This window comes from Armigeres subalbatus, chromosome 2 (genome assembly GCF_024139115.2).
Source record: "Armigeres subalbatus isolate Guangzhou_Male chromosome 2, GZ_Asu_2, whole genome shotgun sequence".
Lineage (NCBI taxonomy): Eukaryota > Metazoa > Arthropoda > Insecta > Diptera > Culicidae > Armigeres > Armigeres subalbatus.
The window spans coordinates 383,657,526-383,677,851 of record NC_085140.1 but is presented as its reverse complement, the minus strand read 5'-3'; the positions used below and the strand labels follow the sequence as shown (position 1 = coordinate 383,677,851).

General features: G+C 40.0%; 1 protein-coding gene across 5 annotated transcripts in view; it reads right to left on the bottom strand.

Annotated features, from left to right (window-relative positions):
- The window catches only part of LOC134213150 (protein real-time), a 61,422-nt gene that overhangs the window by 8,741 nt on the left and 32,355 nt on the right, over positions 1-20,326 (bottom strand). For 3 of the 5 annotated variants that reach the window (XM_062691800.1, XM_062691801.1, XM_062691799.1), the window contains exons 3-7: positions 5,884-6,359; positions 4,804-5,287; positions 4,234-4,492; positions 4,054-4,175; positions 3,679-3,753 (exon numbers count right to left, since the gene is read on the bottom strand). In XM_062691800.1, the coding sequence (XP_062547784.1) occupies positions 3,679-3,753; positions 4,054-4,175; positions 4,234-4,492; positions 4,804-5,287; positions 5,884-6,359 (1,416 nt within the window). Of the gene's footprint in view, positions 1-3,678; positions 3,754-4,053; positions 4,176-4,233; positions 4,493-4,803; positions 5,288-5,883; positions 6,360-20,111; positions 20,251-20,326 lie in introns of those variants that run through there. The other 2 variants (XM_062691803.1, XM_062691802.1) reach the window with 2 other exon arrangements.

Sequence of the window (20,326 nt, the reverse complement as noted above, 5' to 3'; positions counted from 1 at the left end):
CTAATCAGTGCAAACTAAGTGCAGGGGATAATCTTTTCACCTCATACTTCATTCCTTATCACTACTATCTTCTAAAACACTTCCATTTTCCATAAATTTGCAAAATACTTGATTTTCCCATACATTTTTTCGATTTCCAACTACCATTCTTCCATGAGCTCATGGTGGAAAATGTGAAAATCTCAGAACATAGAGTAGCAGGCTTAACAACACAGATAGAAACGCCGGTATCGCCACTCAGTGACGAGTACCGTAAACATGGTGCACGGAAGGTTGTTGTCTACACGTTTTACGGCTGCTGCACCCTGGAAGTAAATGGCATCGAAGTAAACAGGCGGTTCGTTACTACCATTCTTCCATGAGCTCATGGTGAAAATTGTGAAAATCTCAGAACATAGAGTAGCAGGCTTAACAACACAGATAGAAACGCCGGTGTCGCCACTCAGTGACGAGTACCGCAAACATGGTGCACGGAAGGTTGTTGTCTACACTTTTTACGGCTGCTGCACCCTGGAAGTAAATGTCATCGAAGTAAACAGTCGGTCCCTTATTCCACATCTCGATAACCTCCCTATCTCAATATCTCTCTATCTCGATGTGTTCTGGTCATAATTTGCTCAGTATTCTTTCTTCCTATGTCGATATATTCATATTTCTAGGCTACTAGACGACTTTTGGACAATAACAAACACATGAACAACAATAGATGACATTTGTTTTGTTGTCGTTTTTCATAGCAACGAGCTTTTTTAAATCTAGTACCCATTTCAATTATCCTTACATTCCTCGATCTCTCCCTATCTCGATGATCCCTTCAATATCACGTTCCCTTCACGTAGTAGAATGATTCTGGTTTCCCAAAAAAATGTTACTTGCAAATTTTGCTGCTATGTAGCCTACGAAAAACAAATTTTGCTGCAGTCCGGTCTACGAAAACTGTAGTCACTATGATCAAAACAGGTCAAAACGTTATCAGACTACAGTACCAGTACCATTATCATAATATGTTTCAACCTGGAACGCATACCGTTCCAATAATGGTTCGGCTATCGTTCACTGCTCCAAAACACTGTTTTTCAAGATTGTTTATGCATGCCGATTTTTAACCACATTTCAATACCAAATTTGCAAAACGACTTATCTGCTTTTGTAAACAAAGATTCAAACATCGATTTGACGAATCTGATAGCACTCCCACGCAAACCAATAACATCAACAGAAAGCAGAAGCCTTCATCTACGTAATGATGGTATTGGTTTGCGTGGGTGCTCTCAGATTTGTTAAATCGGCGTTTGAATCTTTATTTACAATAGCAGATTAGTCGTTCTTAAAATTTTCATTGATTTTTAGAAACTGGTCCAGGCCAAAAATGATGGTGTTGATGTGTTATGGTGTGATTCACTTGTGTATAAGTAGTGGATTGGGCGTTCAAAAATCAACTCAAAGGAAATAAAATGGATATCAGAGCAATTTAATTAACCTAATTGAATCATAAAACATCGACATGATTTACAAATAATTCTTAGCTTAGAAAACGATCAAAGCTTAAATTTCGGACACTTCGAAAAAAAATTATATTTTTAATGAATCCATAGACACAATGAGATGCCAGTCAAAAATACATTTGACTTTACAGGTCAGCCCAGGAGGACTATTTGTACATTCTTTTTAGCTAATACCATTCGTAAAAAAAGTTGTAAATCGTGATAAGTCAATAACAACATCATAAACCATGAAATACTCACGATGCTTAAAAAAATCCTATATTTTTATACCACAGCTTCCCAAATTTGGGAGGTCGCGACCACCTTCCATAAGATTTTCACAGGCTGGGCTGGTGGATCGCGACCCACCACTTTGTGAAACTATGTGTTATACAATTTGTATCATTATTAATTGAGTAAATCACACTATAGCCCGGCGTATTTGTATTTTCAAATGGTAGTTATTTAAGACATTACATGAAAAAAAAAAGTTCATATAGTTGGTAATGAATGTTTATGATTTGATCGGTATTTCAATTTCCCGATTGGTTTCATGATTTCCCGCATTTTTTCGCGGTCGGGTCCAATTCCCGTTTTTTTTTGCTTTTCCCGACTTGGTGGACACCCTGCAGATGTTTTGGTGTCGGACAATGGCCCCCCTTTCAGTTCGATTACTTTTGTCCAGTTTTTAGAAAGGCAAGGGATAGTGGTGATGAAAAGCCCACTATATAACCCTCTGAGCAACGGGCAAGCTAAAAGGCTTATAAAGACAGTCCAAGACGTATTAAATATTTTTTTACTAGATGAAGAATTTTTGAGTGTAGATTTGGAGAATCAGATTAATTTGTTCCTTTTTTAATTAATATAGAAATAATTGTTTGGCGGAGGATGGACGATTTCCATCACAGAACATTTTCTCATTCGAACCCAAACAACTTGTAGATTTAGTAAACCTAAAAACAAAACATTATAAACAGCAAATGTCGCAAAAGCAAGCTATAACACATGATGGTTTGGGCCTTAACATGAATGCTAATTTGGCAGTAAACCCTTTTAACATCCTGATAGAAGGGTAAGAAGTATCATAACCCTCATATTCCAGGATAGAAGCATATTTTTAAAAAATACTTTCTATAAATGCATTTCCAGATCATGATTGAAAGCGTGTCAACTATGGCACATCGTCATCAACTTAAATTAGCAAAGAATTCTGAATCCGTCCCAGGACCTACGGTGACCACAACAATCAGAGCGTGCACGAAAGTCCATCACCTTGTCTTAGTCCCCGGCGCGATTCGAACGAACTGGAGTGTTCGCCTAGTTGCACACCATCCACTGTTGCTTTGATCAGTCTGGCAAGCTTGCCAGGGAAGTACTGTACTCGTCTATAATTTTCTATAGCTCTACGCGGTCAATACTGTCGTATGCCGCCTTAAAATCGATAAACAAATGGTTCGTTGGGACCTGGTATTGACGTAATTTTTAGAGAATTTGCTCTACAGTAAAAATTTGGTCCGTTGTCAAGCGGGTGTCAACGAAGACGGCTTGATAACTCCTCACGAACTTATATCACTATATTAGTTGCACTTACTGAATTAAAATAATAAAATCGTTTATAAATCAAAGAGCAGAATTTTCTGCACAAAATGTAGGACAACACTGGCAGCACAATTATGTTCGAAGCAGGTAGTTCTTTCTTATATAGGGGGAATGACGGCTTTGGCAGGTTTTGTTTTATTATTGGCAGGGTTTTTTTTTATGACTGACTAGGCTCAAATTTGGCCTAAACATTCTTTGCATATCAAAGAATATTGTGGCCAAATTTCATAAAATTTGGTCAACAAAAACCCCCCTGCCAATAATAGAACAAAACCTGCCAAAGCCGTCTTTCCCCCTATATATTTTTTATCATAATCATAAATACTTTATGACTAGCATTTAAAAGCTGCCCTGCGATGTACCTGCGGTTAATTTTATTAACTTTATCTTGTCAATAGCCATAATATTACCAGCAATCAAAACTTCTGATGGTACGTCTTGGGGATTCCTGCTCCCTCTCCCAGCGGAAGTGGTGGAAAGGTGTTGCAACATAGTGTGAATAATTAGTGATCAACACTTTTCGCTTGCGGATGCGTGAACATGTGAGTAATACAGAGGTCGAGAATAAAAATGTGATCAACAGAGCATTCCTTACACAATGACACGCGCTCAGAAAGCACCGTGTGTACAATTTAGATGGCACCGGTTCCGCCACTGCCGAAATGCTTGGCTGCATGTAAAATTGCAACGCGCACGCCACACGGGTACGCAGCAGATATACATAGATAGCGTTTGCAGAGTGGTAGATACAAAGTATTGTATACATGTGAAATACGGGAAGGGAAGGGATAGTTAGTACATACAAGAAATTGTAGAGTATTTCAAGTTACGTTAGTCGAAGAAAAGATAAGAAGAAGATAAAGTTTTACAAAATTAAATACAATATAATTTACATTGAAAAAGTATTTTTATGAGAATAAAAATTAAATAAAAGTCTGGAAGAAAATGCGTTAGAAATATTAATACTTACATTACAGGAACCGCCTAAAAAATTGGGTATGGTTTCTGTCGGTATATAATGTTCCAATCCATCTTCTATGTGCAAGCAATCAGGCCCACCAAAAAACAAAAACTTGGATCGAGTATTTTCATCTGCAGAAATGAGGAAATGTTAGTAGGTAATATTTGTATAACTACCTTCGAAACTTACCAATGAACGTACTAACGATCGTCCACAATACTGGGAACACACGAGGCGCCCTTACGATCAGTACTCGGCCCATGGTTTCCGGGTAGTTTTTCTCGACGGTTTCGATTATTCGTAACAGGGCTTTCACCCCGGGTCGCCATAGGTGACGCATCGAAAGACCGTCCAGATCCACCAGAAGACACCAGTTCCATATAGGCTTCCCAAACAATTTGGTCGCTTCTTTCATGAGCCTTAATCCTTCTTCGCATATGTGCAACGTCTGGAAGTAGAGACAATAAAACTATGCAGTACACTATGGTGACGTCATACAGATAAAACATAGATTCCCGGGGCAGCTTTGGCAAAATAATTTTCCTGTTTATTGATTTTTATCATGTGCCAGGAATGGGATCACTGAGCAACCCTATACCATTTGTTGAAATGCATAAAATCATATTTAATAATTGCTAAATATGTACGTCGCAGGAAAGAAGCCACGATGCTAACAGCATTTTCATTCTGGTGTGAAATGATAATTTTTGCATGATGATCACTAAGGGTTAAGAATTCGACTAAACATTGAAAACCTACCAGCTTTAATAGCTCGTCCTCGCCAACGGATTTGAGCAGGCCTTTCACGTCCATGTTACCTAACCGCAGGATATATAAAGGTCGGCCGTCTTTATCGTGATGGTGCCACCCGCCGGGAAAATACTTTTCCACTACAATTGGCATTTTGTACTCGCTGAGAATGTCATCGATGCGGTGCTCCTCACGCCACTGTAACGACTCCTGCAACATGCTGGCAGCTTTTTCGATACTGAAGTCCCGTGCCCGCAGAAATCGCAATAGGGTTTGAAAGTCGGGCACTTTGCGTTCATGGTTGGTTTCTTCGATCTTTTTCCTAAATTGAACCAGTTTGGATTCCTGCAGCGGCGACAGCTGGCCCAAGTAGGTGGCTATATAATCCGCATCCAATATACTGTTATCACGTGTGAGGGGCGGTTTTTCGCTGGAAACTGATACCGTTGCTGTACAGGTTGCAGTGGGTTCTGTTGTTTCATCTTCTTTCCATCTGGAAGTGAATTTGAACAGAAAATTAGCCGCAAATTTTCATTCAAAAATGTGCAAGTACATATACGACTGAAATAAAAACGCATAATTAAAAACTTGAGAGTTACCAATGAAGAAAGGAAGAAATTTTCCAATTTCCAAGAAATAATTAAAAATGTTCATGAACAAAAAGTTTACTGCAAATCAAGAATAAACTGTTTCAGGTAATGTAAACATCTGTGTTGAACTTAATCTAGAATAAAAAACACATAAATAAAGTTAAAAAAATCAACATCATTGTAAAAAACAATTTCCCATATCGATATTGCAAACAAAGATTTAAATTATGTGAAACAAAATAACCATCACTTATGAGAACCATTGTTAACATTGTAAACAGGCAGCGTAACCGTTAGTGGAGTAAATATTTTTTGGTAGTTTTTTAGGTTAAATAGCAATCTAATTTTGATTTTGGAACTTCGATATCTAAAACATTAAAATTGTAAGTTTCGCTTAACTTTCGATTTTTAAAAATATGTAAGGTAAAATTACTATTGGTATCGCTGCCCTACGCCTATTCCACACTGCCGTTCAAATAGCAAAAAACAGTTATTTTACCTTTCCACATGCGTGATGCCTTCCTTCTTCAGTTCGTTGATAAAGAATTCGATGATTTCTTTGCCCTTTTGGGTAGTTTGCGAGTACTGTTTCATGCCCATCTTTTCCATCGAATGCTCGAAGCCGAAAAAGTTCTTGATGTCTAGTGTGGCCGTCTGGTCGAAGCAGGTCCAATCTGGATTTTCCGGGTGAGCGTAGTAGCGGCATTTTTCGAAGATCTCTATCCTGGATGAGAAAGTTTCGTTGATGGCTTCGATGCTCAGCGTGCGGGCCTTCATGTCCAGGAAGTTGGTTTGGATGAAGAAAGCCACATCGATGCCGATGATTTTTTTGAACAGGTAAGGTGCATCAACGGCCAGCTTGCACCGTCGCTTCGTTTCTCGTTTGGCACCGTTATCTGATTGTGCATCATCCACCACTTCACAGTCCAAAACGATTGGCATCTGGGGACACGTAGGAAACCGGCGTTCATATGCCTGAAAACGAGATATATACATAGGAAACATCAATCAATGACAGGGCTGGATTATGTTTAACTGCTTGTAAATCGAGTTCACGTTAACAGTTCATTCGGTGGATAATCTAATTATCGATAAACTGTTCATTGGTATCGGGGACAATTAATACTGATTGGATAGAAAATCGTCACCATACTTTGGTTACCACAAAGGCACGAAACATTAATGAATAATTAAAATGACCGGCTAGCGAGGTAGGTGCTCTCTATACAAAATGAATGGCGAGCATACCAACAGAGGTCAAAGCTAATTGATTGGTTTATCATGGGCGGAAGGTGGCGAAACGGCTATATCACGACACCTCTCGCCACCACCACCCACAAAGGCGACCTTTTGAATATCCTAATCTCATAGATTCGCTTCCAGAATGTAGGTGTTGGAGAGTGGAAAATTCCTGATACTGGTAGCATGGAAGGTAGGTGCTGTGGCTCAACAGCATGTAGGTAGGTGATGTGATAAAGTATGTGCATAGAAATTCACGCATTATGCCACGGCAACATGCTGCTAGGCGGTGAAGGATGAAAAGCTTTAGGGACTAACTTAGCCGCATGCCATATGACTGATATGTAACTCAAACGTTTGTCTTCGGTTCAAACAGGCTGCTGCATGGCAAGACTCGGCTAACCCAAACGGATGTGGGATGTGGAAGCGGTTGCGTTACACGATATAAATAAAAAATACATTCAAAGCTTTTGATAATGAAGCGCGCCAACGGCTGTTGCTGCGGGATTCGCTGCCAAAACGGTATAATGCATAACAAAAGAGCAAGAGCGGTGCTGCCGGCGGCGGCCACGGTACAAAAGCCATAGAGCTACGTAAACATGGAAATATTGCTGTAGCTGTAGGCATGGATACCTTTACGGATATTGTCACTGACAAGCTGCATAAAATCGATGGAGTGTAAACAGTATTCACTGCGTCATTGTTGAGGACCGAGTTGAGCAAGGAGATGACAAGTTTCGCCTTTGTATGATGGATGAGTAGCTTTTAGATAATAAGGCGCTTTGATTAGTTTAGTGAAATTTACAGGAAAGTACTTTTCGAACCGGAAGGCTATTATGTTTAACCAAGTTGAAAAATGTTTGAGTGTTTCTTTCTGCAATCCTTGCTGCGTATTTTGATATGCAGGATTCGTTACGATTTTCTGGGGATACTTTCACAACTTCTTACTATTACCGAACTCAAATTCAAAATTTACAAAATTTTTAAAATTTCTTCTGATTGGAATGTTTAAAGTTTAGGCAATTGTAAATCATTAAAATATATTTTGAAAAATTGTCAGGAACTAATCGATGTGGATGTCATGAGGCGAGTGAGCCTATATTTGTTACTAAAACCCTGATTAATCCACCTAGCAGTGTTGGTGCCTTTCTCGAACAAAAAAAAATACTGAAAAATATGAGTGCATGTATTTTGGCCATAACTTCTGATCCCATAGTCCAATCTGGCCAATTTTCAATAGCAGACAATGGGACAAGATTCTCAGTCGAATGGAACTTGTTGCGAGTAATTCGGCCAATGCTAAGTTCCAAAAAGTGTATCTACAAAATTTTGTACACATACACACACACATACATACACACACACATACATACATACACACAAACAGACATCACCTCAATTCGTCGAGCTGAGTCGATTGGTATATAACACTATGGGTCTCCGAGCCTTCTATAAAAAGTTTGTTTTTGGAGCGATATACGTATACTTAGTATACGAGAAAGGCAAAAAGGACAAAAAAACGATAAACAGTTTCAGAAAAATATATTAAGCTCTTTTTAGTGGAATGTATTAAACCGTCTAAGACGAATTAAGTACTGTCCATTTAATTCCACTAGTTAATTTTCGTTGTTGTGGTCGAAATACGTATCTGCAAAGATAACGAAAATTAACTAGTGGAATTAAATGGACAGTACTTAATTCGTCTTGGATAAACAGTTTTTTTTAGCAATTCCTTGCTCACTATTGAAACACTAAAAAGTTCATTTAAAATCCAACCTGAATAGTTCAACTTACGCTATGGAGTAGGATAGCTTTTGAAAAAGATCAGTTACCCCGGGTTGTAATGGATGGATGGTTAGAGAACATCAAATTTTACGAGGTCAATTGGGTTCTAAAACCTTGTTTATGGTTGAAAATCGATTCATCATTTTACGTCCCAGTTGCCTTCTTTAGTTATCCGAAATTATGAAAAATTACAATGAAGTCCAATACAATCCAAATATAACCCAAATCCAATCCAAAACTAATCAAAATTCAATTCAGTTCTATTCCAATCGAAATTCAATCCATATCTAATCCAAATCCGATCCAATTCCAATCCAAATCCAATTCAAGTCCAATCCACTGCCCATGATCGCATATTTGTAACATTTGCATTTTTGTCGATTTTGAGATAAGCTCATGAATCATCTCCAAATTGCTAATTATTTCAGTTGACCAGGTAAAATAAGAAAGTTTGTTCCAAAAAACTCGAAAAAACTACCAAGTTGTTTTGTAACATTAGGCAAAGTGACCGCATAACCGTAACACTGAAAAACTTGATTGCCGGTACGCCATGTGCTGTGTACAAAAAAAATTGCAATTAGTTTGCTTTCAAATACCAAGTAATGGAACTGTTTCTACCAAAACATCCAACTGGATAAAGTGTTTGTGCAATTTTTGGGAATTTTTAGAAAATCATTGGGATTTGCATACTTATGCATATCATAAACTTCATCGATCCATTTCTCCCGTAGGCATGGGTAGGTAGGTAGGCATGTCGATTGTTACAAATATGCGATCATAGGCAGTCCAGGTCCAATATAAATTCAATCCATATCTAATCCAAATCCAATGAATCGCCTACTTTGAGCGTGCTTACAGCGGCACACTAGGAGTTAACCTTCGGAAATCAGTATGGCGAAAGGCATCTAAGGTTCAATTCTCAAGATTAGGCACCTACCCTTAGATAGGTAAGGTCAAGCATAAATCGAGGATTCACCAAGCAAAGTGATGTAGTCCATGCCACATTAAAAAAGGAACGGGCCTGGGATTGAACCCACGACCTCCTGCTTGTAATATAGAAGCGGTAGTCACTAGAACACCTCCTTAGCCGTGCGGTAAGATGCGCGGCTACAAAGCAAGACCATGCTGAGGGTGGCTGGGTTCGATTCCCGGTGCCGGTCTAGACAATTTTCGGATTGGAAATTGCCTCGACTTCCCTGGGCATAAAAGTATCATCGTGTTAGCCTCATGATATACAAATGCAAAAATGGTACCTTGGCTTAGAAACCTCGCAGTTAATAACTGTGGAAGTGCTTAATGATGAACACTAAGCTGCGGGGCGGCAATGTCCCAGTGTGGGAATGTAATGCCATGAAGAAGAAGAAGAAGAAGTCACTAGAACACCGAGCTCGTTCCAATCCACATCCAATCCAAATTGAATAAAAATTGATGAGATTTTTACAAATAGAATGATTGCAATTAACCCTTTCAGGCCCAAATTCTTCTAAGCGGTATTAACCAGTAAATTTGATATGTTCCATTTGTTTTCGTGATTAATAATGAAGAAATGACAAAACAAGTTGAAAAATATTTTTTCGGAATGTACTAGATCATCCAAACTGTCCTTGAGTCCAGAACTTGCGATCTACAAGTTACCATGCGAGCTTTTTCGGCAATCCAAGCTTGGATATGTATTCAACCATATCCATATTATATTCCTAAAGATCAAGAAACATGGTAAGATGGTTTTGGAATATCCTGGGTTATCCAAACTGTCCTTGAGTTCAGAACTTGTGATCTACGGCCACAACACTACCTTTTTTGACACTTGAAGCTTGGATACGTATTCAACTATATCCATAACAACTATATCTATAACAGAAGAACATGAGACATGGTAAGATGATTTTGGGATATTCCGGGTCATCTGCTTACCGTCCTTGAGTTCAACTATGTATACCCATAATATATTTGGTTAGATGGTTTTGACATACCCTTTTTTTCTTCCTAAGCAATGGAGGGGGAATCTGCTCAACAGACATCCTGGGTTGGACGTCCAGGAAGTGCGGGATTAGGGACCACCTCCATCAGCAAACGAGGGAGGCAGGACTACATCCCCGACCCGCTAAACCGTTTCCATTACCGCCAAGCCCATCGTCCCCTCGGTACAACCAGAAAGTAATGCTGCAAAGGGGGCCAGTGCACAATGCACCCTCGAGGATAGCTGCGTGTCCTTGGAGCACCGAACATCGTGACTCGCTTTTTTAGAAGAGCACCATGGTATCGTGCCAGCGCATTGCCGACTTTTCAGGTGGCCTTACCACGCCCTATGTGCTCGGAAGGTGGGAAGGGTCGACTTCACGCCTGCTTCTCTCTGCACGGCTGGTATCAAGAATGATGATGCCGCGTGCACCCCAAATTGACCCCTCTGCGATCGCCATCACACAGAGGGACTTGCCGACGCGGTGCCTACGCCTGCCCCAGCCTTGATGAGGACCCTTTTCCGTCCGCGGGCTCGGAACCTGCGTGGATGACGCGAAAGCGACGATACCATGTTTAGAGGTGTGCGCCGCCGCGCCACGCCGCCGCCACCGACAGTTTTTGGCACGCCGCCGCCAACGACATTTTTGCATCGGCGCGCCGCCGTTTAAAATTTGTCACGCCGCTGATCTATAATTTTCCACGCCGTTAAAAAATTTCAGTGGAAACTCCTTCATTGGATTTTCCGTATAATTTCCTGATAGATCTCTACAACATTACGTTGAAACTCCAGAGAATTTTTCGTGAAGATAACAATTATTTCCATGAAAAATCCATACAACATCTTGTTAAAATTTCGAAGAGCTCTCCGTAAAAACTGAGCGTGAAAATTGCGAAGGAGTTCCCGTTGAAATAAAAAAAATCTGTATGAAATTTAATTTTTGAACAGAAAGAGTTGTTCGGCGGAAAGTTGTTAGGCCGAATCGTTTAACCGAAAAGACTATTTGGTAGAAGCCTACCCGAGCAAAGCTTAAGAGCAAATCAATAACTTGTTTTAATGTTATGAAATTATCGATTATGTTTACTTAATTTGATATATTTTCGATTGTTTAAACGGTTCATCTTACTATCGTACTGTGACATAAAATCAAAAACTATTTCTGCTGTCGATGAGAGCAAATTGAAAACTAAATTTGATATTGGTTTCCGATAGCAAAATAAACACACAGTGTGATGTCATATCATTCAATTTAGTAATTTAGAGATCAAAATTTGTAATCAATCATGATGATTTATACATATTTGAAAACAATTATGAATCAAGTCAAAATCAAAATATTCTATATGCTCTTATTATGTTTTCAGACTTTGGTAGGATATCTAGCCTACAGATATTTGGCCGAGAATGTCATTTGGTCGAACAGTTACTTTGGCTGAAAAAATCGTGAACTCGTCCTTCGGCCGAAATAGTCGTTTGGTCGAATGGACAATTTAATCAAAAGGACATTCGGTCGAAAGTGTCGTTCGGCTGAATTGGTCATTTTGGATATTTTCACGACAATAACGGGAGAATCCTTAGCCGTGCGGTAAGACGCGCGACTACAAAGCAAGACCATGCTGAGGGTGGCTGGGTTCGATTTCCGATGCCGGTCTAGGCAATTTTCGGATTGGAAATTGTCTCGACTTCTGTGGGCATAAAAATATCATCGTGCAAGCTTCCTGATAATACGAATGCAAAAATGGTAACCTAGCTTAGAAACCTTGCAGATAATGAGAATCTCTACAGAGTTTTTACGGGAAGTTGTTCCAAATTTCTACAGGAAAATATTCGAAATATTCACGGAAAGTTCCTATTGAGTCTATTTTGAGTATTCTTTAAAATTCACACAAAAAAATATGACTAGTGAAAGAGATGCTTTAACGTTGACTTCCCCAATCTAAATTAATCAAGACGGTTAGTTTTTTATCCTGCATTAGAGTGATTTTTTTTTCGCAGGGAGAAGTTCATCATTAAACGGCTAGTTTGGCATAGCCAACTTTAAAACATCGGAAAAATGCTCGGAATTTTTGAGGATTGTTTTTGGATTTCTTCAGAAAATTCTTTCTATTTCGATTGGTAAGTTCCATCCCATTCCAATAAGACAGACGGCCAAGCTGGTAATTTGGCCGAAAAAGCCGTTTGCCCTAACAGGTCGTCTGGCCGAAACCATCGTTGCCTAAAAATGCCAATTTAGCAGAAATAGTTTTTGATAGAATGGGCCATTTGGCCAAAAATGTCATTTGGTCTAACGGGGTCATACGGCCAAATTTCAATGACTGAACCTCGTACTGAACGGGTAATATGGTCAGAAATGGCCACTTGTTTGGCGAAATGGTATTTTTGTCAATTGACCATTGAACAAAATTCCGTGGCCTCTGCATTTTAAGGTCGATACTGGACTTTAGGCTAAAAGACATCTAGCCAGGTACCATTTAGCAAAACGATTCACGGAAACTGTTATCAGATCAAAACTGGTTTAAACAAAATGTTGGTTCGCCGAAAGCGATGTTCAGCCAAAAGGAAAATTTGGACGGACTTGCAAAAAGTTGTTTACCCTAACAGGTCATTTGGCTGAAAATGCCGTTCGGGTGAAAAAGTCGTTTGATCGAATACACATCATCATCATAACAAAAATGACGTTTGGTAAAAAAAATGCATTTGGCAGAAAGAGCCATTTGGCCCTTAAAGGTCCTTTTTGCAACCTTCCTTGAAAAGTGTCGTTCGGCATAATTGATAATTTTGCCAAAAAAGACGTTTATCCAAATAGGTCATTTGACAGAAAATGTCGTTCGGGCAGAAGGGTTGTTTTGCAGAAAGGACATTTCGGGCCAAATTACCATTCCTACCAAAACGTCATTTTCGGTCAAATGCTATTCGGTTAAACGATTTTTTCGGCTAAAATACCAGTTCGGCTGAATGTCGATTTCGGCTGTATGTCGTTTTCGGTAAAAATACACTTTTGGTCAAACCATTTTGACCTGATAACAGTTTCGGAAAAACGTTCATTCGGCTTAATGGGATTAGCTGGCTTTTGGCTTGAATGCCAGTATTGACTTGAAAGTTGAGAGGTTACGAAATTTTATTCAACAGTCGTTTGACAAAAGGCATTTTCATCGTAAATGTCATTAGGCCAAACGGATGGATATTTTGGACTAAATTACCCATTCAGTTGTTGACATTTGGCCGTATGACTTGTTGGTCTAAACGATATTTTCGGACAAATGACCCATTCTGTCAAACGACCATATCGGCCAAACGGCATTTTTGGACCAAACGGCCAAACGACCTGTTAGGAAAAACGACTTTTTCAGCCAAATTACCAGTTCGGACATACGGCTTTCAGCCAATGGAATTTCCCAAGAATTTCTTACGGACAATACACTAGTCGTTCGATAACTGCAACATGACGCATTCTAGACGTCAAACAATTGTCAGACGTCGTCAAAATAGAAGTGCATCTAGTTCACCGCTATGCTATTCTAGTGCAAGTTCACCGTTATGCAGCTATCATCGACTTTGACATAATTTTGTAGCTCAGCTGTCCGATAACTGCAAAACTGATGTAACTTTCGAAATGCAGTTGAAAGCATTGTAGTTAAATGACTTTCAGCTATCGAACGTCTACTGTACAAAGAATTTCCCGTAGAATTCCAATAATTTCGAACAATTTTTCGTTGAATCATTTTGAACAATCCTCCGCGGAAATTCTAAAGAAGTTTCCGTTAAACTTATGGAGAATTTCTCTTGAACAATCCAGAGAATTCTTCTCGAAAACTCCTTAGAGTCTCCCGCGGAAATTCTTAAGAATTTACTGTTTTATCGTTGGCCACGCCAAACTAGCCGTCTCTTTTATTATAGACTGTGAAAGCCAACGGTAAAAAAAAAACCATTCAACAAGAAAAAATATTTTAAGCTCTTTTTAGTGGAATGTATTCAACCGTCTAAGACGAGTTAAGTAACTCCATTTGAATCCACTAATTATTTCGATTCTTTGCATATACGTATTTCGACAACAACTGTGTGGTCGTCTTCAGTGTCTCGTACTTGACTCGACTAGCCTAGCCAACTAGCCTACAATTATCAATAAGGTTCTGTGCAAATTTGGAAGAATACTCAACAGAAACTCAACAAGAAATTTTCATAAATTTCCGAAGTTTTTCCTGTAGAAGTTAAGAACATTTTTTTGTTAAAATTTTGAAGTTTCTTTTGTAAATTGCGACAAATTTTCTGCTGAAATTTCAAACAATTTTATTTGGGGATTCAAAAGAGCTTCTTTTGGTAATTCCAAAGATTTCTCAAAACTTCAAACAATCCTAAAATATTTTTCAAATTTTGGTTTTTCTCCAGATATTTCTGGAGAAGTTCATAAGATTTTTCATGCGAAAATCAAAAAATTCTTCTTTTAATGTCTTGAAAATATGCCGAAAAAATGCAAAAAAAAATCTTAGAAAAACGTAATGAAAAAATCGCCACGCCGATTCACGCCGCCGCCGCCGCCGGGTAAAATGGCTTTCGGCGTGACGCCGAAAACGCCGCCGCCGCCGACCAAAATTCTGACAAACGCCGCCGCCGACGAATATTGGACCGGCGCACACCTCTAACCATGTTGTTCTTCGCGCGGCCACTTGTTCGATAAAAGGATCGAACTCGACCACAGGGCACGTGTCTGACCCATGAAGCCAACTCCGAACCCTTGGACCACCTCTTATTTGCGCCTGAACTAGTCATTCCTCGAGTCCACCACGCCCACGTCCATTACCACGCCCACCGGGAACTTCAACCTCAAGACACCGTCGTACATGACATTCGATAACACCTTACCCAGTATGGAACTTTGCGGAACCCCTGATGTTATGTTAACGTACTTCCGCCCCGCCTCCGTGTCGTATACCAGTACTCGATACTGGAAATAGCTTCCGAGAATCTTGTACAGGTACTCGGGAATTCCAAGACGCAGGAGCGCATCTGCAATAGCTGCCCAACTGGCACTATTGAATGCATTCCTCACGTCGAATCACTACTGCACAATAGCGAACTCCGCGGATTTGGTAACCGACAAGATAGCGTCTACGGTCGACTTACCCTTTCGGAAGCCAAACTGGTTACTCGATAGACCATCCGCACCCTCCGTGCGTATCAACAACCTGTTGAGGATGATCTTCTCGAGAACCTTCCCGCCGTATCAAGCAGGCATATTGGTCTATATGCCGACGGATGCCCGGTGGTTTTCCCACCTTTGCAATAGGACCAAGCTCTGCCTTTTCCATGCTTCAGGGAAGACTCCCTCGTCCAGGCATCTCTGCATGACAGATCTGCACATCTCGGGAGCCTTAGCAATGGCCGCTTTGATTGCCAGGTTCGGAATACCATTCGGTCCTGGCGCCTTACCTACACTAAGGGAATGTGCGATCCCCGCAAGTTTCGCCACAGTTAATCTTCCCTCGTCGGCCACCCTGGCCCATGGCAACTCCACAAAGTGAGGCCAGGGACTTGGGTCATGACGTGGGAAGAGCCCTGCGATGATACTCTACATGGAGACCGCTCTGTAGGGGCCATCGCCCTACGTGTCTTGGCCATTACGACCCTATAGGCGTCACCCCATGGATTCGCGTTGGCACTTTGACACAGGCCCACGAAGCAGGCTTTTTTGCTTGATGCGGCTCTAGCAGCCACGAACGCCACCCGTCGTTCAACAAGCTCCTCTTCTGTGTGTGCTCACTGCATCCGCCTCCGTGCCCGTAGGCAGGCGCGGCGCAGGTTCGCAATTGCTTGAATCCATCAGTAAGCCGGCGGCCTCCCATTCCTAGGGTGGACTTTCCTAGGCATATTGGCATCGTATGCACGCGAGAGTACTGTTACCAGCTCGCCGCTCAGACCGAGAGTATTGTGCTCGCGGCGGTGCGCTTCCTTAAACACCCCGTCGTCGAAGTACAATGTCTTCCACATACGAGGGCTAGGCCTCGCCCCTTCTTCCGTCTGCGGAATGCTGGTCGTATAGTCGATACTGTAGCGACATACCCTGGTTCATCCAAACTGTCCTTGAGTTCAGAACTTGCGATCTACATCCGCGACACTAGATTTTTTCGTCACTGCAAGCTTGGATATGTATTCAATCATATCCATAATACATTCCTGAAGATCGAGGAACATGTTTAGATGGTTTTGGGATATCTTAGGTCATCAAAACTGGCCTTGAGTCCAGAACTTGCGATCCACAGCAACAGCAGTAGATTTTCCAGGTGACCGTAAGCAATTAAATAAACCCGTACATGCGACTATATCGCTGTCATAGTGCAAACATGCTTTATACTAGCTTATAGAGTCTGGCTTATATCTTTATATAGCCCAAATATAGTGCTAATGATTACTTGGGGTTTCCGTGACTCAAAGCTCCAATATATCGCCACCAACACTTCAAATTTTCTCAAAGTTGCTATATATATATATTAGGGTGGCTCAAAAAACACTTTTTCAATTTTTTTGATGGGCCGCCCTCTTATTCGGTTCTATTTGATGCCCTGATGCTTTAGACAAAATTTCAGCCAAATCGGTCAACGTTTGGGTAGTGCTAAACTCGTTGGAAGTTTCTATGGAAAACTGTATGCAGAAACATCCAAAAACAGTGATTTGCAGTTGGACAGCACAATTTACGATCAAGAACCATGATACTCATTCAGTTCTTGTAAAATAAAATACAGAATGTTATGCTGAAAACCGCGAGAAGATTAGAGTTTATTACGCAAAGATATTAGCATTTTACTGGAGTGTTGTAGGGGTGAATTTATTTCTTTTCAAAGGTAAAAGAAACGAAATTTGCTCAAACCCCACTTCAGAGAAATGCTAATAACTTAGCCGGGCAAACTCTAATCTTCTCGCGGTTTTCTGCATAACATTCTGTATTAAATTCTCCAAGATCTGAATGAGTATCATAGTTCTTCATCGTAAGTTGTGTAGTCCAGCTGCAATTCACTGTTTTTGGATGTTTCTGCATACATTTTTCCATATAAACTTCCAACGAGTTTAGCACCGCCCAAACGTTGACCGATTTATTGAAATTTTGTCCAGAGCATCAGGGCATAAAATAGAACCGAATAAGAGGGCGGCCCATAAAAAAAATTGAACAAAGTTTTTCCCATACTAATTTGAGCCACCCTAATATATATATATATATATATATATATATATATATATATATATATATATATATATATATATATATATATGTGTGATTATTGTTGAATATATCGGCTCCAATATTTCCTAAGGGCAAAACTGCAAAAACTCACGTCGCTGGTGGGCTAATTTTTGCTCAACCACGTAATTTAACACCACTGAAGAAACAGCGAACCCTCTTGTTTCGTTAAGAAAATTATTTTGAGCTTTTTAGTGGAATGTCTTCACTTGTCATAAGACGAGTTTGTACAATCCCATTGAATTCCACCACTTAATTGTATCTTGACAGATACGTATTCCGACCTCAACAACGACCTCAACTGACACTGAAGACGGCCTTACTGTTGAGGTCGAAATACGTATCTGTCAAGATACAATTAAGTGGTGGAATTCAATGGGATTGTACAAACTCGTCTTATGACAAGCCTCTTGTTTCATTAAATTACACTGGATTGCGTGGGTGGGCACAAATAAGCCCACCAGCGACGTGATAAGCTCTTGTTCACAAAAGCAGTTTCTCAGCAGATGTGATGAACAAGTTTGACCATATTTCGAGACATTGAGAGACAAGAACGCTACTTTGGAAGCTTAAGATCGAAGATTTGTGCGAATTGTGCGAAACTTTTCTTATGGCAGTATCCTACGATATTCTTTGTCTTCCCGGGAGATATACTGGATACAATTAAATGCAGATTGAAGCTTTGAGCATCCAAACGATCTTCTAGGCAGCTGTAGATCTCAAGTTCCGAACTTAAGGATTGTTCAGATTGCCCAGATTATTTCAAAACTATCTTACCATATTGGCTGACCTCCAGGGAGGTGTAAAGGAAATACTTGAATGGATATTAAATCTTTAAGTACCGAAAAGAGCTTCTAAGCAGCGGTAAATCTCAAGTCCCGGACTCAAGGGCAGTTTGGATTGCCCAGAAAATCTTATAACTATCAAAGCATATCCGTTAACCTCCCAGGAGGTATAATGGAAATAATTAAACAGATATTAAAGCTTTGAGTATCGAAAAAAATCGCTTAGCAGCTGTAAATCTAAAGTCCCGGACTCAAGGACAGTTTGGATTGCTCAGAATATGTCAAAACTATCCTACGATATCGTTTGTCCTTCCGGGAGGTGTAATGGATATTATTGAATGTATATTGAAGCATTGAGTACTGAAAATCGATTTTCTTAAAGCTGTAGATCTCATGTTCCGAATTAAAGGACAGTTTGGATGACGCAGAATATCCCAAAACGATCTTACGATATCTCATGATCTCTCAGGAGATTGTAATGGATACAATTGAATGCATATCGCAGCTTTGAGTACCAAACAAACTTCTAAGCAGTTGTACATCTCAATTCCCCGAACTCAAGAATAGTTTGGATAACCCAAACTATCCCAGAACCACCTATATAACAATAAGGTCGTCTTCAGTGTCTCGTACTTGACTCGACTTAAGTTCCTTAAGTCCCATTTTTCCCTGATAGGGGAGGGATTTAATTTCAAGCAATTTTGATGAAGATTGTGTTCGTTTTCATCCATCGTGCGATTTTATACATCCATTTTTCTTCATTCACAATGCATTCAGTCTTCCACCTGATCGATCCACCTTGCTCGCTGCGCACCTCGCCTTCTTGTTCCCTTCGGATCGTTGTCGTTAATCATTTTCAGCGGTTTACTTTCCGACATTCTGGCTGTCCACTGTAATCATCCAGTTTTTGAGGTGTAAACGATGGATGGTCCTCCTAACAGCTGAACTCATAGTTCTTTTTCCTTTCGTAAACTCCAAGTGCGCGTTGATCCTCCACGAACATCGTCCAGGGAGGGGAGGCAGGGAGAGCATCGCGTTTGAATTTTTCGGGCAGAATCGCATCGACTCGCCGAAAAATTATTTCGCTCTATAAGGCATAAAAACCCATCTCGAGGCGTATTTTTATTTACATATGAATTTATATTCCATTATTATAAGCAAGAAAAGGTAATTCGTTGCCACCAACAAAGATTTGAGATTTTACCAACACTGGTTGTACATCACCAAGCATTGGAGCTTTAAAAACGAACCACCTTTTTCTAGTGAAAGGAGCGAGAATTAATTTTCACGGGTTAAACTTCAAATCCTCCTGAATACAGCAGTTTTGTTGGTTAGCTTAAGGATCTTCTGCGTTATTTCGGCAATAATAGTGTCAAATTTTCCTCTCATGAAGAAAAAGTTATCCACGGAGTCTTTGTTATATATTTAACTAAGAAAAAAGTCAACTTTCGTTACCACGAAATGTTATAACTATTTAACGACTTAATTCATAGGAAGTGGTTGAGCATGTAATTTATAAAAACTATATTATCACATTTCTACTGTCTGGGAAGAATTGATTTGAGACTGACGCATCTTATGTTGGTTCCCTATTTATGGTACGAGCTACTTTTTAGCTTAGTGCTAATTTGACAGAATTTATAAGTTTATTTGCACCATTAGGAGTAATGATTCATCTTGAGCCTACATTTTTTCCTTAGAATTTGAATGGTTCCAGAACTACCTACCTTATCTCAGTGCACTACACATAAATAACTATGAGTACGGAGCAAACAGTTCTCTGACACTAGGTACTTCAGCTTGTCTCAACTATTGTACATAAAAGACAAGTTCAAACTCATAGATATGACACTTGACTGTAGTGGCTTCTCCTCTACCATCGACCTCGGTTGAAAACCCGCGTCCTGTTGGGGTGGCGGGTAGAGGACTATGCCACGGTTGG